Source organism: Odocoileus virginianus, chromosome 31 (genome assembly GCF_023699985.2).
Source record: "Odocoileus virginianus isolate 20LAN1187 ecotype Illinois chromosome 31, Ovbor_1.2, whole genome shotgun sequence".
Taxonomy (NCBI): Eukaryota; Metazoa; Chordata; class Mammalia; order Artiodactyla; family Cervidae; genus Odocoileus; species Odocoileus virginianus.
In genome coordinates, this window is record NC_069704.1 from 40,833,976 (window position 1) to 40,855,719 (window position 21,744).

A 21,744-nucleotide genomic window follows, 5' to 3' on the forward strand; every position below is an offset into this window, starting at 1 on the left:
AGACCAGACTTAAAAATATGAAAGGGTTTCTTATTAGTTGATGTTTCTAATTCCCGACAATTTTTTTTTTTTGCCACTCTCTTTAGTTAAACTAAGTGTATTATGACATTAATGCCACAGAACTTTAACTAGGAAATAGGGAACATAATACCAGAAGAAAGGATTCAGAGTCAAATGCAGAGGAAATGAAGTCACTGCCAAATCCATAAGAAGATCTTCCTAACTCTCTGATTAGGAGAGAGAAAAATACTGCCAGCAGATTATCTTATATCAGTATCTTCTACCTCTCACTACTTAAGAGATCTGATACTAAAACAAAGGATCTGACATCCCTGGCGGTCCAGTGGTTAAGATTCCACGCTTCCACTACAGGGGGCTTGGGTTTGACCCCTGGCTGGGGAACTAAGGTACCACATGCCGTGCAGTGTGGTTAAAAAAATTGAAAAAAATTAAAGTAAGAGAGGAAAAAAAGAGACTCTTTCAAAATCTGAATAAAGGAAAGCAGCACAGAAGTAAAATAAATTTGCCAACCTTTTATGCCAGAATCAGAAATCAATAGTATACTATTCCAAACCAGATTAGTTTTAAATTAAGATCTTTCAGAGGAAACACATTCCAGCAATCATATCAAAGAACTTCCAAAGTCACAGAGAACAAGGGCTGTACACTGTGAGCCTGTGGGCTGGATCTAAGAAACGGATGTGGTTTTTTAGTCTCATTTATAATGAGTCACAAGTCTTTTTTACATTAACATTTAAACATAGGTAGATACACACATGTGCAAATCTAGATTTTTGGCTTCTATTGAAAAACAAATTAAAAATAAATTTGACAATGCTAGGCTGTTATCTGCAGTCATGGGGTTTACTCTCTTTATTCACTAGAGTCCCCTCCTGGCTCACTTCACTCCGGTAGACATCTGAGTTTATGACCCTGAAACAAAGAGAAAAATGAAACAGAATGCCCTAAAGATGACAGATAGTAAGACTAATATGAGCAAGTAAGACCAAGTTACATTAGGAATGTAACTCATATCCATGTCAATATCCATGAAGATTGTTGGCAGTGTACTCTCATAAAAGGAACATGCCAAGTCATGAGATGGGGGAGCTGAGGTGCTAAGGTGGACTTTTCTTCTGAAAGCAAGGCCGATTTATCAGGCCCAGGGAAGGCCCCTGCAGAGTAAGCAGCATGGGAAGTCAGCAAGAAAATACAAAGAAAGGGAAAACAGGAGTGTGCTGCTACAGACGATACACCCAGAGGGGTGGATCAAGAGAAAGTCATGATGCAAACATAGCCTAATTCTAGTACTGATCTCACATGAACTGACTCTTCAAGGACCAGTTATCTCCAAAATTTTTTGCCTGCTTTTGCTCCCTCCTTAATCTTCTTCCTTTGCTTTATGCACAGATAAGAACTGTAGGCCTGAACTACAAGCTGTGAATACTTCGGCTTGCTCAGCTCTAGTGGTGCCACTCGGCCATCAGGAACAAGCCCCTGCCAAGTTCATCACCGGAGCAATTTGGATCTTAAGCCAGACCAGACTGTGACAGCTCAGCACTGAATCGTGCAAGATGGCACCTGGCCCAGGAAACTGCTTTCTGTGCACAACCTGTGCTATAAAGATAACACACCGAAGTCAAGTCAGCTGTTCTCTCGGTCGATGACACGAGAACAAACAGGACACTAGAGAGAGCGCCAACACAGGACGGAAGCAAGCCCAGCCGAAGGGACGAAGACGACCGTAAACTCTGTGCTCCACGTGCTTGCGAGTGAGACGCAGGCTCCTGGACACCATTGACAGCAGGCCAGCGACCACGGCGAGATAAAATCAAGTACTCAAGTATTTCAAAATGGGCGTCCAGAAACTTGACTCAAGTTAAGTTATACCTCAACCCCCAGCATGGACTGAATGGTTCTGACATAGGTCTCTATGCGGTCATCCTTCAGTTCCACCCAGGCTGGTGGGCTCACACGCATGCCCATGGGGCCAGCTATCTTCTCCAACATGTTCACCAGCTCTCGGGCTTGATCCATTGCTCTCTTTGGGTAAAACAGTGCCCAGAAATGCATGGGGACCTAGGAACAACCACAAGCTATTGTTTAGTACTTCCCATGACATCTCCGACACTCCAACATCATTTCAGGAGATGTTACTCCAAAGAACAAACTGCTTTTCACTCTTTCTGCTTCAGTCCTGTCTCATCTAATGCCAACTACTAATGCAGATGTGTGTGATAAGTACACTGTGGCAGGCTCACAATGGAATACTATGCAGCAATGAGAATGGAAGCTCTGTAACTACACTTAATGATATGGAGAAATTCATCAAGCAAGGTTGAAGAAAGGAAGGCAGATATGGAAGAATATATAAAGTATGGTTCCATGTGTATGTTATGTACAAACACAGCTTTAAAAATTTCAATGCTGTTAGAGGTCAGAACAGTGGCCATTTTGGGACTATGTCAGGGTGACAAGTAGTAGTAATTAGGATCATGGAGGGAAGCTTCCGGGGCACTGGTAAAGTTCTGCCTCTTAACCCTCAGTATTGATTACTCGATTTGTGAAAATTAATCAAAACTATATATATCATTGGAAGGACTGATGCTGAAGCTGAAACTCCAATACTTTGGCCACCTCATGCAAAGAGTTGACTCACTGGAAAAGACCCTGATGCTGGGAGGGATTGGGGGCAGGAGGAGAAGTGGACGACAGAGGATGAGATGGCTGGATGGCATCACCGACTCGATGGACATAAGATTGAATAAACTCCGGGAGTTGGTGATGGACAGGGAGGCCTGGCATGCTCCGATTCATGGGGTCGCAAAGAGTCGGACAAGACTGAGCAACTGAACTGAACTGATATACAGAAGTGTACCTTTTATTTAAATATATTGCCAAAAAACATTTTTGAAACAAAGTATGTATAGTTTATGCATGGCCATAGCAACCAGGTTAGCAAAAAAGATTTAAAAATAATTATATACCATCTTTTTCTTTAGTTGCCTTGGTGGGAAACTGTTTTAATTTTACTTCTTTCATGGAAACTGTAGGGGAAAAGAGGAAAGAAAGAGAAAGGAAGAAGGAAGAACAAAGAGCAGTTGGCAATAGGCTGGCACTGTATGAATTACCATAGCAATTTATTTCTTTGTCCTGAATCTATGGTCAAGCAAAGGGCTTACCTCTAACAACTCATCAACTTGCTCTTGTTTGAAAGACCTTAGTTTAGTAAGTAATTCCATGGGAATTCAGTTGGTACTTCCTCTCAAAAAGAGGACACTAAATAATTTCTGATTCCTTACACTTCTAGGAATAGTGACCCTCTCTTTACCACCTCACAAATCACTTACAGTCAAGATGGAAAGGTCTCTGGTTACTTCCTTAATCCAGTTTAGTTCTGGGGATGTGATAAATGACGTATTTCTTAAGTTAATTCTTTCCATTGGCAGAACACGTCCTTCAATCTAAACAGAAAATAAAGCACCTATGACATGAACCATCTGCAAACATTAGTTAGAAAAATGTTCAGAGGCCTGGTCTACTCTACTATATACACCTCTTCCTGTCATAACTTCTGAAAATAGTAGAAAAATGCAACTGTTAGCAGTTAAGAATCCATGTCAATAAAACTCTGAACACACACAGTTTTAATAGGCACTGCCTTTTAATTACTGAAGCTCCCAACATGGTCCCCAAGAAAGGGATCAGAAAACATTGTGTTTTTAGAACCATAGAAGGAAGGTAAAATGCCTATAAATTCAAGGTGAACAGGAAAATAATATTTAGAAAAATTTAAGTAGAAAATTAAAGAGAAAATGACATAATAAGACTGAGCATAAGCTACTATTAAACTTTATACAAAAGAAAAACAGGAAAAAAAATTCATATAATGAAAGACCAAATTAAAGTGAAGAATAATAAATAAATCAGATCTAAATATCCAAAAGTAACAGGGTAACTAAATTGATGATATATCTATACGATGGATATTTTGTGACCATTAAATCACTTTCTAAGTGCACTTTTTTTTCCTGTTTTTGCAAAAAATAAACAGCAATGTATACATTATAAAAACTGAATTGAAGAATGAGTCAAGAAGATCCCCTGGAAAAAGAAATGGCAACCCACTCCAGTATTCTTGCAGGGAAATACCATGGACAGAGGAGACTGGGGAGCTACAGTCCACGGGTTCACAAAAGAGTCGGACACAACTTAGTGACCAAACAGCAAAGGAGTCAGACTCATCTTTGCTTACGAAAGTAAAAAACTGCTGAAACTGGCAAAATAACAAAAAATACTGGAAACATAAATACATATGTCCACTGACCTAGCAGTTTCCCTTCCATAAATCTGTGAAAATAAACATCATGTGCAAAGATATAATTATAAGGATGTTCACAGATTCATTTTCATAGGAAAATGCTAAATTCAATTTGAATGTAAAAGAATAAGAAATTAGTAAAATGAATTATCTGTTATCCATTAAAATATTCAGAAAAATATTAAATGAAAAAACATTACAAATAAACTGAATAAAAAAAGAGGAAACCACTTAAATACATACCACATGTGAGTTATGTGCGTGTACACACACACAGACCAAAAACACTAAAGGTTATATACCAAAATGTTAACAGTGGTTACAGGTATTCTGATATAGCATGACTATGGATAAACATTTTTCTTCTTTGGTTTAAGTTCTCTACATCTTCATATAATATTTAATAACATGAACACATGTTCAAGATACAATAATACATGAAAAAGAAGACACAAAACCATATATAGTATAAGTACAATTTTATAAGAAAAGATTCACACTTACAGGAAAAAAGTTTATGGAAACAAAATATAATGAAAAGAATACTGTCTTTTTAATGTGCCTAAAATAAATCACTAAGATATTATCTTTGGGTGATGAAACTATTGATGTTTTTATTTTCTTCTTTACATTTTCTATATCCACATTTTTCTTATTGACTTTCCACTACTTTTGTTAAAAAAAAAAAAGAAAAACAATTTAGGGACTTCCTTGGTGGTCCAATGGTTAAGAATCTGCCTGGCAATGCAAGGGACAGTGGTTTGATCCCTGGTCTGGGAAGATCCCACATGCTTGGGGATACCTAAGCCTGGGCACCCCAAACAGCGAGCCCATGTGCTCCAAGTACTGAAGCCTGCATGCTCTAGAGCCCATGCCCTGCAACAAGAGAAGCCACTGTCAGGAGGAGCCTGCGCAGCAGGACAGAGAGTGGCCCCCGCTCGCTGCAACCAGACAAAGCCTGCGCACAGCCACAAAGATCCACCACAGCCAAAAATAAAATAAATATTAAAAAAAATTTTTTTAACAAGGAGTCAATTCAGAGTGAAAGAGAACAAAAGACAGAATTAATTATTAGTATTTTAGGTATAACCTAGAGAGAAAAGTAAAAAAGCAATAAAAGCTAGTATTTACTGAACATGTGCTACGTGTCAAATATTATGCTAACGATTTTACCATGTAATTGTTAACTTAATATCATCTTTGGGTAACAGATACAGAAACGATGAGATTGTAAGCAGTTTATTCCCAGTAACCACCAAGGCAAGAAGAGGCAGGACCGAGGCTCACAGTCAAGGCCCCCACCTCGCGCTGCCCCCGCACCATGTCTCCTGCTGCATCGATGCGATGGAGCGGGCTCAGACGATCCGCGGGCAGAGGGGGCCATGTGAAAACCAAAGTGCACAGGTCCGAGACTTCATGCAACGGAAACAACAACGGTGCTGTATTCAAAGAAACGCAGTTTAATCACTGGCGAAGAAAACCTCGCAATGGGGGGAGAAAAAGACTTTAAGAATAATTTGGGCTGGAAAACTAAAAATGAGGTAAATTTTGAGGATCAATATTCTTTTTGCTTGACTGGAAATTAACAACTCAGATCTCAGGAAATACAGAGGAAAATCTGTAAGAGCTAATAGCAAATTAAGTCAAGAAAATTCAAATACTGTGACTAGGACCAAATAAAAAGTCTAATAATTAAGCAAAAACTGTAAAAGACAAGATATAGGAAGTTATCACCTAGTCTCAGAAAGCTCTAAATTCTTCGTTAATGCTATTTCCTACTATCACATCGTCCAGTTTACCTTATGTACGTCATTCTGCAGATAGAGTCCCCAACGTGTCAGTTCACTGTTAGCTGTCTCATTTTTCGAAATTCTCTGTAGCAAGCATTCCAAAGCACTATGGTGCTGTCTGGGGCTCAGGTTGATCTGCTGGCTCAAATCCTGAACAGAATCAAAATGGAGACACTAAGCTATTACTTCTCCAGTATGAGATTAAAGAAACCCCAATGTAGAAAACATTTCCATAGAAACACCTTTTTCTCACTGAAATCTGTAGAAATTTTAAAGTGTCTCCAAGGACTTTATTATAATAGCTCATGAAAGTGAATGAAGTATAAGGTTAAAATTTTAGCCATAAAAGTAAGAATTTTTTTAATTGAAGTATAGTCGATTTACAATGTTGTGTTAATTTCTGCTGTAGAGCAAAGTGATTCAGTTACACATATACATACACATAAATACTTAAAGTAAGTATTTAAAATTGTCACTGTTTCTTTCTCATGACATCCAAATCTTATTCTCTTTCTCAAAGCCATATAAGGGGACTTGACTATACCTATTTAACATTGGGGCAGGAAAATGCCCTATGCCAGGCACGCAGGCAAACATAAAATACATCTAGTCTTATACTTTATGTCATATGATACTAGTCACTTAATGTCACTATAAAACACTTGTTTGGTCCAGGGTGTGACCCATAATAGGTGTTTTCTAAATATTTATTGTTGAATGAACATCTAATGAGATGAAGATTCAGAATCATGTAAGTGAGGTCTTTCTTTAGCTTCTGGAACTAATGAACTGCGTGGCACTCATTAGGGCAGTGAGTCTATGGGGCTATACAGATAGCTCTGTGATCATAAAGTCATTAACTGGGAGTTGTAAGGAGGAGCCTTGACCTACATACTGAAAGCAGAAGTATCAGAAGGTAAACATGAAAGAACTCTTATAGGAATTCACTTTAGCTCTTTACGATGTTACTAAAAACCATTCATGGCATCTGAGACAAGCCCAGGGGTCCAAAACTGGGACAGACAAGGACTGAGACAGAGGCAGCAGGGCAGCATGCAGGTGGAAAGACCCAAGCAGACAGTGTGGAAGTGGAGCCCTCAGGGTCTGGACCCATGCTGCTGCACACACCTCTGACTCCCAGCTACTTCCAGAACACTGTGCCCTACATGAGACCTCCAGGACACCCAAGCACCACAGCACGAACTTCTATCCTCTAACTGCTTCCTCCAACTTGCTGACTTTTTGCTACATTATCTCCTCCATCCCTTCAAATAAACTGAAGGCTTACAGAATACATTAGAAAAATTCAGTGCTCTCAGAGAATGTCATTTGTGGTCACATGAACAGCCTACAGTCATGGATCAGATTGGTGAGGGTGATGTTAGAACTATTTGTATCCTTTTACCTTATAATCCAGTTGTTCTACTACAACAACATTCCAAAGAAAGCTCTGACAGGCTCTTTCACAGTGTGTGGGAAGAGACACAGATCACGCTTATGGAGAGGAAAAATGAACCTGCCCAGGTGATGATGCAAATCTGGCCCAATGCAACCCATATCTCTACCAAAATGGTCTTCGGTTCAAAGCAGGCCCTTCTCACCTTCATGGCTCTGAAGTCCTTCTTCATCTTCTCAGGGATTCCAGTCATGAAGGAAAGCTCAGGGAGCAGCAGGATTTCACTTTTTAGCAACTTGGAGGAGAGAACAGAGGGAAAGCAAGGCAGTCAAAGAACATCCTGTTCCTCTGACTGGTATAAGATTTTGGCAGGCTCAAACTGGTCCCGCAGGGGTATAACAGGCACTCTTAGGAACACAAGACCCCAGAGAAGAGGGCAGGAAACACAACCAGTGTTTTATCCTTTTCTCGCTTGGGTTACAATTGGCTGTTGCACTAGGTAAAGAGAAAAATATTCAAACTGTCAAAAGCAGAGGGAAAACTAGAAAAACTAAAACTACTTTTCCACTTGGGCCTCCAAGTAAGTAGGTGTATATCACACAATATATCCTATCAAGCTAGTGCCTCTGTCTCATCTTAACCTATTTTGATCTTCAGTCTCCACTCTGAAGACAGAGGAATTAGGTGTCAAGGTACTTTTCCCTGGTCCCTAACCCTGTTAAAATGTCTCCAGCTTCCCTAATGGACCCGGTGTTTCAATCTTCTTTAGCAATCAATTCTCCTAATTCCTTAACCTAACTCATTCTTTGGATGTTTAGTTCCTCACTAAGGGGACTTCAAGAGTACCTCTGGCTATAGGAGACAAGACAAAGAATGCACAGCTTCCCTAACCACACTGTGATCACGCCTCATGGCTCCCAGCAGCTGATGGGCAGAGAATCTGGCAGGCAGCACCAGCCTGACACACACCAGCAGCAGCACTCACCACCCCTTGGCTGTTCTGTCTCTCACTGGGCCTGTGGATCAGCAGCGGCTGGTCCTCTTCCTTTACTGTGATCCCATAGTTTTTGCTAGAGCAGAACAGAGGCAGGAAAAAATTGTCAGCAGCACCACTCTTACTGCAACACAGTCTGAGCATTAACCAGGACTGAGGTATACAATTTGTATTATACCCTTGTCAAAGATCCATCAGAAACTCTGACCAGACTACATTCATAACTGGAAAAAGCAGGCTCAAGTTAATGTTGCAATTAAATAGAGAGGAAACAGGATTAACAGCCCAGGAAAGAAATTCTTTAAAAACTGAATCAGGCCAACAAACAAAAAAATCAAAATAAAAAACTGCATCAGGCCGAAGGGCTTAGGTAACTAGAAAGGCAAAATGACAGTCAAATGATTAATGACTTGAACTTAATCTCTCCAACCAGACTTCAAACAGAAAAGGAAACATAATTTTGAAGCCCTGAGATTAATTTATGAAATAACTTACAAAAAGTACTAAAGGAAATAAAACTGTAAGGGTAGCAAATTCAGGTCAAATCCCACAAACAAACTCGTCAATCTTGGGCATATTACCAATCCAATTACTTTTGACATGTCCTGCTACATGCCACTCTTACTGGAGAACGACAGACTATGCCCCAACCCGCAGACCCAAGCCCAGTCTCCTTCCTCTACCTGTAGTATTCCAAGAATGTAATCTCCTTCCCATCAGACATGGTGAAGCTATCTTTTGGAGTCTTGTTCCAATCCACATCATCGATACGATAGGTGCGATTGTTGTACCGGGTTATAACAATGCTGCCCACCAGAAGCTTAGTGCACTCGTCCTGGAAGCTTTCTTTGTTCTGCAAGTACATGGTGTGCCTTGGGAAAGAGACAAAAGGCCTCTAGATCACATGGGTACACACAGAGCAACATGAAAGGGACAGGGGATGCCTGTGAGTACTTGAGGGTTCCAACTGCCAACACCTAGCACCAAAAGGCTCCAGCTGTCTCTTTTAGGAGGCAGAACTCTCATCTCTTTTAAACAATGCCACCCCAAAAGAGTGAAAAGATAATAACTAAAAAATTGATAAAATCCACTACAGTCCTAAAATAAGGTACTCTAATCATCAAAATTATCTGTATCATCATTATTAGGAGGCAGTCTACACAGAAACAACAGAACATTCTTAAAACTATATTTGCCCTCACTAGCTGAAGGAAGAAATTACAACTGTTGGAGGACCACACTCGCAAGGCAAAGAGGTGAAAAAAGGTTATCGAAGATGATCAGTGGAGGCTGAAGACAGACAGGGACCAGACACCAATTTCCTTGTGGGTCAGAGCATGGACTCTTCTGTGGGCCAGTGTCACCAGAGTATACTCCTCAGGAACACTGGTCCCTTGACAAGTCTTGAGGGGGTGAAAAAGGTTCTACAATCAAAAAAATTGAGTCCATTCTTCATAATATAACCCCTTTCTAGAGGTTCACAACATACATTACCACATCAGACTGCTACAGAAAGAGAAACATGTTGAGTTTCATTCACCTGCAATTTGCTAATAAACCCAGACTCCTCCCTGCCTTTTCCCTTTTCACTCCTTGAACAACTATCACCACTCTAGGTGATTAGCATCCTGCTGAACTTGCTGCAGTTAAGTGATGAAAAACCATCAGAAACTTGAAATAGTTCATACTGACTACAGACCCTGGAGCCAAAACCTTGGTTCAAATCTTGGCTCTGCCACTAACCAGCATATGAGACTCTGAGCAAGTTACTTAACCTTGTGCTTCAGTTTCCTTGTGTCAAAGTGGAGTCAGAACAAACTGCCTAACTCACTGTTGCTGACAGAACTCCATGACTTTATTCATGTAAAGCACTTAGAGCATAACACTGTGTTTTGAAATAAGATTAGAGATTTTATCACAGCTCATTTCATGAATTTTTGCTTCCTATTTACAAAGCTATATTCAACAATACAACTATTTTTAAAAAATATTTTTAAATCAAACTCTTCAACTATGTTAATGGCTACATAACACTACTTCACTAAGTGGAGGGTACATTAATTCACTGGTCTTTTACTTTTTAAGCAGTAGTTCTATTGTTTCACTCTTACAAATAACTGACTGAACATCTTTTACAAAGATTCTTCTATACTTAAACCTGTATCCTTGAGACAGATTTCCTATAAGTGAATACCAGACCACCTGACCTGTCTCTTGAGAAATCTGTATGCAGGTCAGGAAACAACGGTTAGAACTGGACATGGAACAACAGACTGGTTCCAAATAGGAAAAGGAATACATCAGGGCTGTATATTGTCACCCTGCTTATTTAACTTATATGCAGAGTACATCATGAGAAACGCTGGGCTGGAAGAAGCACAAGCTGGAATCAAGATTGCCGGGAGAAACGTCAATAACCTCAGATATGCAGATGACACCACCCTTATGGCAGAAAGTGAAGAAGAACTAAAGAGTCTCTTGATGAAAGTGAAAGACGAGAGTGAAAAAGTTGGCTTAAAGCTCAACATTCAGAAAACTAAGATCATGGCATCCAGTCCCATCACTTCATGGCAAACAGATGGGGAAACAGTGGAAACAGTGGCTGACTTTTTGGGGGGGGGGCTCCAAAATCACTGCAGATGGTGACTGCAGCCATAAAATTAAAAGACACTTACTCCTTGGAAGAAAAGTTATGACCAACCTAGACAGCATATTAAAAAGCAGAGACGTTACTTTGCCAACAAAGGTCCGTTTAGTCAAGGCTATGGTTTTTCCAGTAGTCATGTAAGGATGTGAGAGTTGGAATATAAAGAAGGACAAGTGCTGAAGAATTGATGCTTTTGAACTGTGGTGTCGGAGAAGACTCTTGAGAGTCCCTTGGACATTCAACCAGTCCATCCTAAAGGAAATCAGTCCTGAGTGTTCATTGGAAGGACTGATGTTGAAGCTGAAACTCCAATACTTTGGGCACCTGATGCGAAGAACTGACTCATTTGAAAAGACCCTAATGCTGGGAAAGACTGAAGGCAGGAGGAGAAGGGGACAACAGAGGATGAGATGGTTGGATGGCATCACCGACTCAATGGACGTGAGTTTGAGTAAACTCCAGGAAACTGGTGATGGACAGGGAGGCCTGGTGTACTGTGCTCCATGGGGAGGTGATGAGTTGGACACGACTGAGCAACTGAACTGAACTGAAAAACCAGGGAATTACTCACTTAGAAGGGGCTAATTTTATGGCACATTAATTATACCTCAATAATAAAAACTGAAATTTAAAAAAAGGCTTCTCATTATGGCAGTATGAAGATGTCAGCAATTCTTTTCTATTAACATGCTGCTGCTGCTTAGTCACTTCAGTCATGTCCGACTCTGTGTGACCCTATGGACTGTAGCCCGCCAGGCTCCTCTCTCCATGGAGATTCTCCAGGCAAGACTACTGGAGTGGGTTGCCATGCCCTTCTCCAGGGGATTATCCCAACCCAGGGATCAAACCTGGGTAGCCTGCATTCCAGGCAGATTCTTTATCATCTGTGCCACCAGGAAAGCCCTTCTATTATTAAAAATACGTTCAGACAACTAACAGAAAATATGACGACAAATCCACAAATAGGGAATAGTCTCAATAGAGAAATAGAAACTGTAAAATAAATAGCACAAAAAAGGAGAAAGAAGAGAGCAAGGGAGAGAGAAGGGGAAGAGAGAGGAAGGGAGGGAGGGGAGAGGGGAGAAGAAACTGTAGAGTTGCAAACAATAATGAAAATGAAACACTGATTAAGATGAACTCACAAGCAGATCTGAGATGGCAGGATAATAGCCTATAACATAGAGTAACAGAAACTGCTCAATGCAAAGAAGACAGAGAAAGATATTAAACACAAATGACACAAAATCCTGTGAGAGAATATCAAGATCCCAACCTAGAAATGAGAGTGCCAGAAGGAGGACAAGAGAGTAAAAACATTAAATATTAAATATTAAACAGTAAATATTAAAAGACACAGCAGTCTAAAATTTCCCAAATTTGATGAAAATCGTTAACTGATAAATCCATAGCTTCAATGAATGTCCAGTATGATAAACACAGTAAGTGCCACCCCTACACATGGACAAACCCAAAGCCAAAGAGAACATCTTGACAACAGTAAGAGCAAAGTGATGCATCACATACAGGAGAACAACAATATAGTTAAAAACCTACTTTTCATGCCAAACTATGGAGACCAGAAGGCAGTGTAATGACATATTCAAAGGGCAGAAAACTAGCAAGAAAACTGTATCCTGGGAAACCATTTTTCTTTTTCTTTTTAGCCGCGCCTCACAGCTTCTGGGATTTTAGTTCCCCAACCAGGGATCAAACCTGGGCCCTTGGCAGTGACAGAATGGAGTTCTAAACACTGGAATAGCAGGGAATTTCTAACACTGCTTTTCAAAAGTGAAAATGAAGAAACAAGTCACAAAGGACCATACACTGCATGATTCCATATATATATGAAATGTCCAGGACAGGTAAATCTATAGACACATAAAGTAGGTTAGTGGTTGCCTAGAACTAGGGAGGGGAATTTGACAGGGGGTAGGGTGGGTAATGGATAAGGGGTGAAGGGTTTCTTTTGATTGTAATGGAAATGTTCTAAAATTGACTGTAGTGATGGGTGCATAATGAATATACTAAAAGCCATTAATGTTATCTTTTAAACAAGTGAACTGTATGGTATACAGTTAAATCTCAATAAAGCTGATTTTAAAAAATGAAAGATAAAATCATTCCCAGGTAAATAAAAACTAAGAGATCATGTTCCTGGAAGACTCTGCTCTATAGGAAATACTAAAAGATAAATCTTTTATCCTTCAGCATAAGAAAACAATACCAGATGGCAACTTGGAGCCATAGGAAGGAAGAATGTTGGCAATGATCTATATGGAGGTAAATATAAAGTGATTATATGAATATAGTTTTTCTTCATGTCTTAAAAAAATTGTAATGTTGTTTATTGTAAGACTGTTTAAAGCAATAACTAAAAGATTGTACTGCTGAGTTTATAACATATATCCAGTTTGTGTCTCTGGGTATTTATTCATAAAGAGGAGAGAAATATGGAACTATGCTGGAGCAAAATTTCTATATTTTACTGGAATTAAGTATGGATTAATGTAAAATATACTGTGATATGTGAAAGATACTGAAATACGTAGAACACACACACATAGACACACACACAATTGACAGAGGAACTTAAATGGTACACTAAAAAATATTTAGCACAAAAGAAGGCAGTAAAGAAAAAATGGAGGGGAAAGAAAAAGACCTGAGACATACAGAAAACAAACAGCAAATGGCAGACATATAGCCAACAATATAAATACTAAGACTTAATATAAATGTATTAAACAGGCCAATCCAAAAGCAGATTGTCAGACTGGGTAAAAAAAATAAAAACCAAAATCTAGATATATGCTGTTTACAAGATATACATTTTATTAATAATCAGACATAAACAGGTTGAAAATAGAAGAACAGAAAATACATACCAAACAGTAACCATAAAAAAGCTAGATTGGCTACACTAACATCAGACAAAATAGACTTTAAGGTGATATTTACTAGAGATGAAAAGGCACTTTTCACAATGGTAAGAGTTAATTCATCAGTAAGATACAGTGATTATAAATATGTACATTTATTGTAAGTATAGATGTATGTGTAGCCAAAGGCAAATATCTGAAGAAAAAATTGACAAGGTTTAAAGGATTAAACTTGAAAAGATTTCAATATTCCTGTCTTTGATATCACAAATAGAAAATTAGGAGAGATACAGAAGACTTGAACAACATTAGTAAACCAACTGAACTGAGTACATAAAACAGTCCACCCCAAAACAGCAGAATGCATATATATCCTTTTCAACTACAAAAGGAACTCCCAGGACAGATTCTATACTAGGCCATAAAACAAGTCTCAATAAAACTAAAACACCTGAAATAATACAAAGTATATTTTCCAAACACATCAGAATAAGACTAGAAAACAAAAACAGAATAGGAAGTACCCAAATATCTGGAAATTAAACAGCAACCTCTGAATAATTCAAAGAAGGCAGTACAAGAGAAATTAGGAAGTACCTCAAACTGAAACAAAGCACAAATATCAAAAAATCATGAGTTATAGCTAATGCAATGGTCAGAGGGAAGTTTACATCTTTAAACTATAACAGAAAGAAAGGTAGTAATAAACTTACATATTTATGATAGAAGTGTCAAGTTAAATCAAGAAAGGACAGTGTTTTTTAAGAATCAGTGTTATGACTCACATGCAACAAAATGAATTTAGACCACTACCTCATATTCTCCACAAAAGTTAACTCAAACTGGATCACAGACCTAAACATAACAGTGAAATAATAAAGCCTCCTAAAATAACACAGAAAATCTTTATGACTCTGAGTTAGGGAACAATTTATTAGATTTGAAAACAAAAACACAATCCATGAAAGAAAAAAACTAGTAATAGACAGTCAAATTAAAAATGTTTGATCCTTAAAAGACTCCATTAATAAAAATGAAAAGATAAGCCACAGACTAAGAGAAAAAGTTTGCAGATCATGTATCTTGATAAAGGGCTTATATTTCTCACTCATCAGAATTCTTACACACTCCATGAAAAGAAAACAAAAAAACTGGTGAAAACTCTGAACAGACATTTCATCAAAATAGGTAAATGAATGACAAATAAGCACAGGAAAAGATGCTCAACATCATCTAGGGAAATGCAAATTAAAACCCACAATGATATTCTGTAATAACCTTAAATGGGAAAAGAAACTGAAAAGGAATAGATACATGTATAACTGAATCACTCTGCTGTTTGCCTGAAATTAACACAACATTGTTAATCAACTATATTCCAATATAAAATAAAAAATTTTAAAAACCCTTAGAAAGCATTATAATTAAACACAGGATCTTAAATGTTCTCACCATAAAAAGAAATAAAACCACAACAAGGTACTACTATGTACTGACCAGAATTTATAATATTAAAAAACTGACTGTATTGTGTTAGTGAGAATGTGGAACAAACAGAAATCTCATATATTTGCTGGTGGGAACATAAAATGGTACAGAAACTTGGGAAAACAGTTTCTTAGAAAGCTAAATGTACACCTATTATTTGACCCACCATTTTACTTCCCAAGTATTACCTAACAGAAATCAGAGTATGTGTCCACGGAAAGACTTGTACCCTAGTATTTACAGCAACTTTATGTGTAACAGTCAAAAAGTGGAAACAACAGGTGAGTAGACTTTAAAAACTGTGGTATATTCATACAAAAGAATATCACTGAGCAGTGAAAAAGAACAAACTTTTGATACATACATCTACAACTAGGAATATACTGGGATTTCCCTGGCAGTCCAATGGTTAAGACTCCACACTCTCATGGCTGAGTGCCTGGGTTTAAATCCTGGTTGGGGAACCAAGATCCCACAAGCTACGTGGCACAGCCAAAAATAAAAAAGTTATATACTATACAATTGTATTTTTATAAAATTCTAGAAAAAGCAAACGAACCTCTAGTGACACAGAGAAGATCAGCGTTCACTGCCCATGGGGCAAAGGAAGAATAAAAGTGGGACGAGGTTTCAGAGAAACATGAGCAAATTTTGAGAAGGCAATGAATATGTTCATTTTTTTTATTATAATGTTTCATAGATAGAAAAATATGTCAAAATTCATCAAAGTGTAGACTTTTTTTTTTAACTTTTTATTTTGTATCTGGGTATAGCTGAATAAGGGGTTCTCAGGTGGTGCTAGTGGTAAAAAAACCCGGTTGCCAATGCAAGAGGTATAACAGACGTGGGTTTAATCCCTGGGTCAGGAAGACCCCTGAAGGAGAGAATGGCAACCCACTCCAGTATTCTTGTTTGGAGAACCCCATGGGCAGAGGAGCCTGGTGGGCTACGGTTCACAGGGTCACACAGAGTCAGACACGACTGAAACAACTCAGCACACACACAGCTGATGAACAAACAACACTGTGGCAGTTTCTCGGGAACAGCAAAGGGCACAGTCACACATACGCAAGCATCCATTCTCCCTCAAACCTGCCTCCCATCCATGCTGCCACAGAGCAGTGAGCAGAGCTCTATAAAGTGTAGACTTTAAATGTGTGCAGGTTACTGCATGTCAATTGTGCCTTTAACAGATCTGAAAAAAGAAACAGAATGAAAGATCCAGAACTAGATTGAACTACAGATTAAGACTGCATATACAGTAATTACTGGTGGCATTTCAAATTAGTGAGAAAAAAAAAACATCATTAAAAAATGGACAGGACTTCCCCGGTGGTACAGATAATAGGAACTGGCCTGCCAACGCAGGGTTTGATGCCTGGTTCGGGAGGAGTCCACATGCCTCTAAAGCCCATGCCCTCTAGTGCCTGCACGCTGCAATTACTGAGCTCATGCGCTGCTCTACGGAAGCCTGTGTGCCTAGAGGCCGTGCTCTACAAGAGAAGCTACCACAGTGAGAAGCCCATGAACCACAACGAAGAGCAGCCCCTGTTCACTGCGTCTAGAGAAAGCCTGTGCACAGCAACAAAGACCCAGTGCACCAAAAGAAAAACATGGACAGAAATAAATGAAAAGATAACTTAATGAAATACAAATGCAGGTCTAAGAGGGAAGTTCATAGTGATACAGGTCTTTCTCAAGAAACAAGAAAAATCTCAAACAACCTAACCTACAACCTAAAAGGACTAGAAAAAGAAGAGCAAACAAAGCCCAAAGTCAGTAGAAGAAAGAAAATAATAAAGATCAGAGAGGAAATAAGAGGTTAAAAAAACACAACAGAAAAGATCAATAAAACCAAGACCTGTTTGTTTTTGAAAAGATAAACAAAATCAACAAACTCCTAGCCAGGCTCACCAAGAAGAGAGGACCCAAATAAACACAATAGAAAATGAAGAATGAGAAGTAACAACCACCACCACATACATATGCAAAACTGTAAGATAACATTAAGTTACATGCCAACAAATGGGACCACCCATAAGAAGTGGACAAGTTTCTCGTTAAAACGACCATACTACTCCAAGCAAACTACAGATTTATGCAATTCCTATCAAAATGCTCATAACATTTTTCACAGAAACAGAACAAATAATCCTAAACCTTATATGAAACCATAAAAGACCCTGAATCACCCCAGCAATCTCCAGAAAAAAAGATTAAGATGGGGTATTACCCTCCCAGACTTGAGACTAAACACAAATCTATAGTAGTCAAAACAGTGTGATACTGGCACAAAAAAAGACTGTAGATCAATAAACACACATCAGAGAGCCCAGAGATAAGCCTATGCAGCTAGAGTCAATTAATCTATGACAAAGAAAGCAAGAATATACAATGGAGAAAAGACGGTCTCTTCAACAATGATGTTGGGGAAAGCTGAACAGTTACACAGAAAACAGTGAAATTAGAACATTCACTCATACTATGTCAAAGTTTAATAAACTCAAAATGGTTTACAGATCTGAATGTAAGACATGACACCATAAAAGAGAAGAGAACACAGGTGAAGCTTTCTTTGATACACATTGTAGCAGTATTTTCTTAGATCACTCTCCCAAGGCAAAAATAAATAAATAAAAGCAAAAATTAAAAAAAAAAAAACAGGACCTAATCAAACTTAAAAGCTTTTGTACAGCAAAGGAAACCATCAACAATACAGACAGATAACTGCAGAATGGGAAAAAATATATCCAAACAATGCTACTGACAAGAGATTATTTCTAAAATACACAAACAGCTCACAGAACTCAAAATGAAAAAAATAAACAACCCATTCAAAAAATGGGCAGAAGGTCTAAATAGACACTTCCTCAAAGAAGACATACAGATGCTCAACAGACACATGCAAAGATGCTCAAAATCACTAATTACTAGAGAAATGCAAATCAAAACTACAATAAGGTATCACCTTACTCCAGTCAGAATGGCTAGCATCAAAAAGTCTACAAATGTGAAGAAAAAGACACCCTCCTCTACACTGCTAAAGGGAAGTAAACTGGTTCTCCACTATGCAGAACAGTATGGGCGCTCCTTAAAATACTAAAAACAGAGCTACCATATGATCTAGCAATTCCACTCCTGGGTATATATCCTGAAAAAAAACAAACACTGTAATTAAAAAAGATACATGTACCCCACTGTTCATAGCAGCACTATTGACAAGTCAGGACTTGGAATTAACCCAAATTCTCATCAACAGATGATTAGTTTAAGAAGATGCAGTGTATACACACACAATGAAAAAATATTCAACCATTAAAAAATAATGAAATACTGACATTTGCAGCAACATGGATGTACCTACAGAATATTATACTTACTGAAATAAATCAGACAGAGAAAGACAAATATTACATAATACCAATTATATGTGGAATCTAAAAAAATATACAAAGGAATCCATATACAAAACAGAAACAGAATCACAGACATAGAAAACAAACTTTTGGTTACCAAAGGGGAGAGAGGGGGACAGGAACAAATTAGGAGTATAACATTAATAGATACAACTATACAGATAATAGATAAGCAATAAGGATTTATGGTATAGCATAGGGAATTATATCTAATATCTTGTGATAACTTAGAATGGGGTATATTAACAAACTGCAAAAAAAGAATCACTACGCTGTATACCTGAAACTAACAAAATACTGTAAATCAACTATACTTCAATTTAAAAAAAAGAAAAATATGGATAGAATGATTTCCTAACCATTTAAAAAATTAAAATTCTTTATGAATTTAAAATTATGTAAAAAATTAAATAATACAACTGGATGAAAACATAGACAGTCTTATACTCTTGAGAATTAAAATATCTCCACAAACTTTAGGAACAATGGACTGTTCTGTAGTCATGGTAACAAGAAGCCATCTGCTGTGCTTAGTCACTCAGTTGTGTCTGACTCTGTGCGACCCCATGGACTGCAGCCCTCCAGGCTCCTTTGTCCATGGCATTCTCTACGCAAGAATACTGGAGTGGGCTGCCATGCCTTCCTCAACAAGTAGTCATAAGAACCAATTTTAAACCTGCTTAATTATTTATATCAACTCACTTCAGAAAACACACTTTTGCAAGCCAACCCAACCACTGTCACCCCTGTTTCTAGAAACAAGGGAATGACAGTCCAATAACCATCCCACCAAGTTGGTTCAATCAACAAAACTCTAACCTAAGCAACAGTGCTTTTACAGACGATGTTGACTTACTTGGTCAGTTGCAAGTCTGCAGTCCTAAACTACACGCTTCTCAAATACAGCACTCTATGTAAGATCACCAGTCTCTTACTGGTGTAAGCAGTAAATGAGCTCTCTCTAAGAGGTCTCATCATCCTTTGACAATTCTGGAAGTCTCACCAAGATGACTGTGAAAACCCTTCCCAGACACCATTCCAGGCAGCCTCAAACCAACAGGTGCACTCACTGGGCCCCATGCTTAACTCCACTTACTCTTCATGTCTGCTGCTGAGACAGGCAATCCCAAACCAGCTGAGGTCTGACTAGTTTCATTAGACTTCAATTGCTGTAATAACATTGGCCTTTCAGTTTACCAATGCATTATCTGGCATATAATTAGACTGAGGTCTTTGTACAAGGTCTTTAGGCTTTCTGTTTTGAAGATATACTATTTGAAAGTATTTTTGATATTGTTGCCTATTCTTCATTTGCTTATTTTGCTTTTGCTATTACGTGTCAATATGCATGAAGTCTTCTTTCATTTGTTTTTGTTTTCTCCTGGACTTCCTTGTCTCTGTTCAATGTAAGAGGGAGTGTTCTCTAATGAATGGAGGCATAAGCCAGATAAATCTTGAAACCAAGACAATCTACACCTGGACATTATGACTGGAGGCCCACTAGATCAGTGACCAATTTGTAAAAAAGCAATTTCTCAAAAGTCATGAAGGCATTCCTTGTCTTGTCAATTTGTAAGAGAAGGTCACTTTGTTTGTTTAGTTCAAATTCCAGGGTCAATGAAAGTTGGGTCACTGATCTCATGGCCCCTTCCTATCTGTGGTTGGAACCTGAGATATGGTTCACAAACACACATCCTTCAATGACCTTAGCGCTTCTTTTTCTTGTTTGTCATAGGTTTGCTAATGTCAAAGTCTCAATGTCTCCCTGCTTCTGATATAAAAGACACACTACTGCTATACCATTGAAAAAAAAAGACACACTACTATCCTAATCTTACCATTTCCTTGGTAAACAGGAAAAAAATTTTTGACTTAAAGTAAAAATGCCCAAAGTGCACATGTGACATTCTCCAGTACAGATCATAAGCTAACTCATAAAACAAACCTCAATAAATATAAAAGGATAAATACATAAGTCCTCTAACCACCATAGAATGAAATTAGAAATAAATGACAGAAAGAAATTTGGGAAATACACGAAATGGAAACTAAACAACATATTACCCTAGATAATCAATGGGTCAAACAAGACATTACAAGGGAAATCAGAAAATACTTTGAGTTTGATGAACATGAAAATACAACATAATCAAACTTATGGGATACAGCGAAAGCAATATTAGAAGGGAATTTATAGTTATAAATGCTTGTATTAAAAAGAAAAAAACATCTCAAATAGCTCTTCTACCTCGAGACAATGGAAAAAGAAGAGCAAGTTAAACCTGAAACAAGCAGAAAATTAGATGACAAGGGACAGGGAGCCCATGAGTAGCTTCAGGATTGGGGCTGATCCCAAGAAAGTCCAAGGCATATCTCGAGGGTTGGAACTTTCAGCCCCACTCCTCCATTTCTGGGAAGGGGAGAGGGGCTGCAGATTGAACTCGATCATCAAAGATCAATAATCTAATCAATAATGCCTACGTAATGGAACCTCAATAAAAACCACGGATAGGTTTGGGGGAGGTTCTAGATTGGCAGGGGTTTCCCTGGTGGTTCAGTCGGTAAAGAATCTGCCTGCAATGCACGACTGCCTGCAGGAGACCCAGGTCTGACGAATTCATGGACATGCTGGGAGGGTGGGTGTGCCTGGAGAATGTGCCCTATTCTCTACTGCCCCAAACTGCTCTTCCATTTGATTATTTCTAAGTTTGCACCGTTTATAATAAATCAGCAAGTTTTTAAAAAAATTTAGAAATAAAGTAAGCAGAAGGAAGTAAATATAAGAGTGAAAAGTAATGAAATAGGGATATCAA

The 21,744-nt window shown here is 38.3% G+C and overlaps 1 protein-coding gene across 4 annotated transcripts in view; it reads right to left on the reverse strand.

Annotated features, from left to right (window-relative positions):
• Positions 1-21,744, reverse strand: part of PIWIL2 (piwi like RNA-mediated gene silencing 2) — a 70,804-nt gene that overhangs the window by 30,290 nt on the left and 18,770 nt on the right. For 3 of the 4 annotated variants that reach the window (XM_020899929.2, XM_020899927.2, XM_020899928.2), the window contains exons 11-16: positions 9,185-9,373; positions 8,493-8,577; positions 7,713-7,802; positions 6,121-6,261; positions 3,351-3,464; positions 1,891-2,079 (exon numbers count right to left, since the gene is read on the reverse strand). In XM_020899929.2, coding sequence (XP_020755588.1) covers positions 1,891-2,079; positions 3,351-3,464; positions 6,121-6,261; positions 7,713-7,802; positions 8,493-8,577; positions 9,185-9,373 — 808 coding nt within the window. The remainder of the gene's footprint in view (positions 1-1,890; positions 2,080-3,350; positions 3,465-6,120; positions 6,262-7,712; positions 7,803-8,492; positions 8,578-9,184; positions 9,374-21,744) is intronic. The other variant, XM_020899932.2, reaches the window with a different exon arrangement.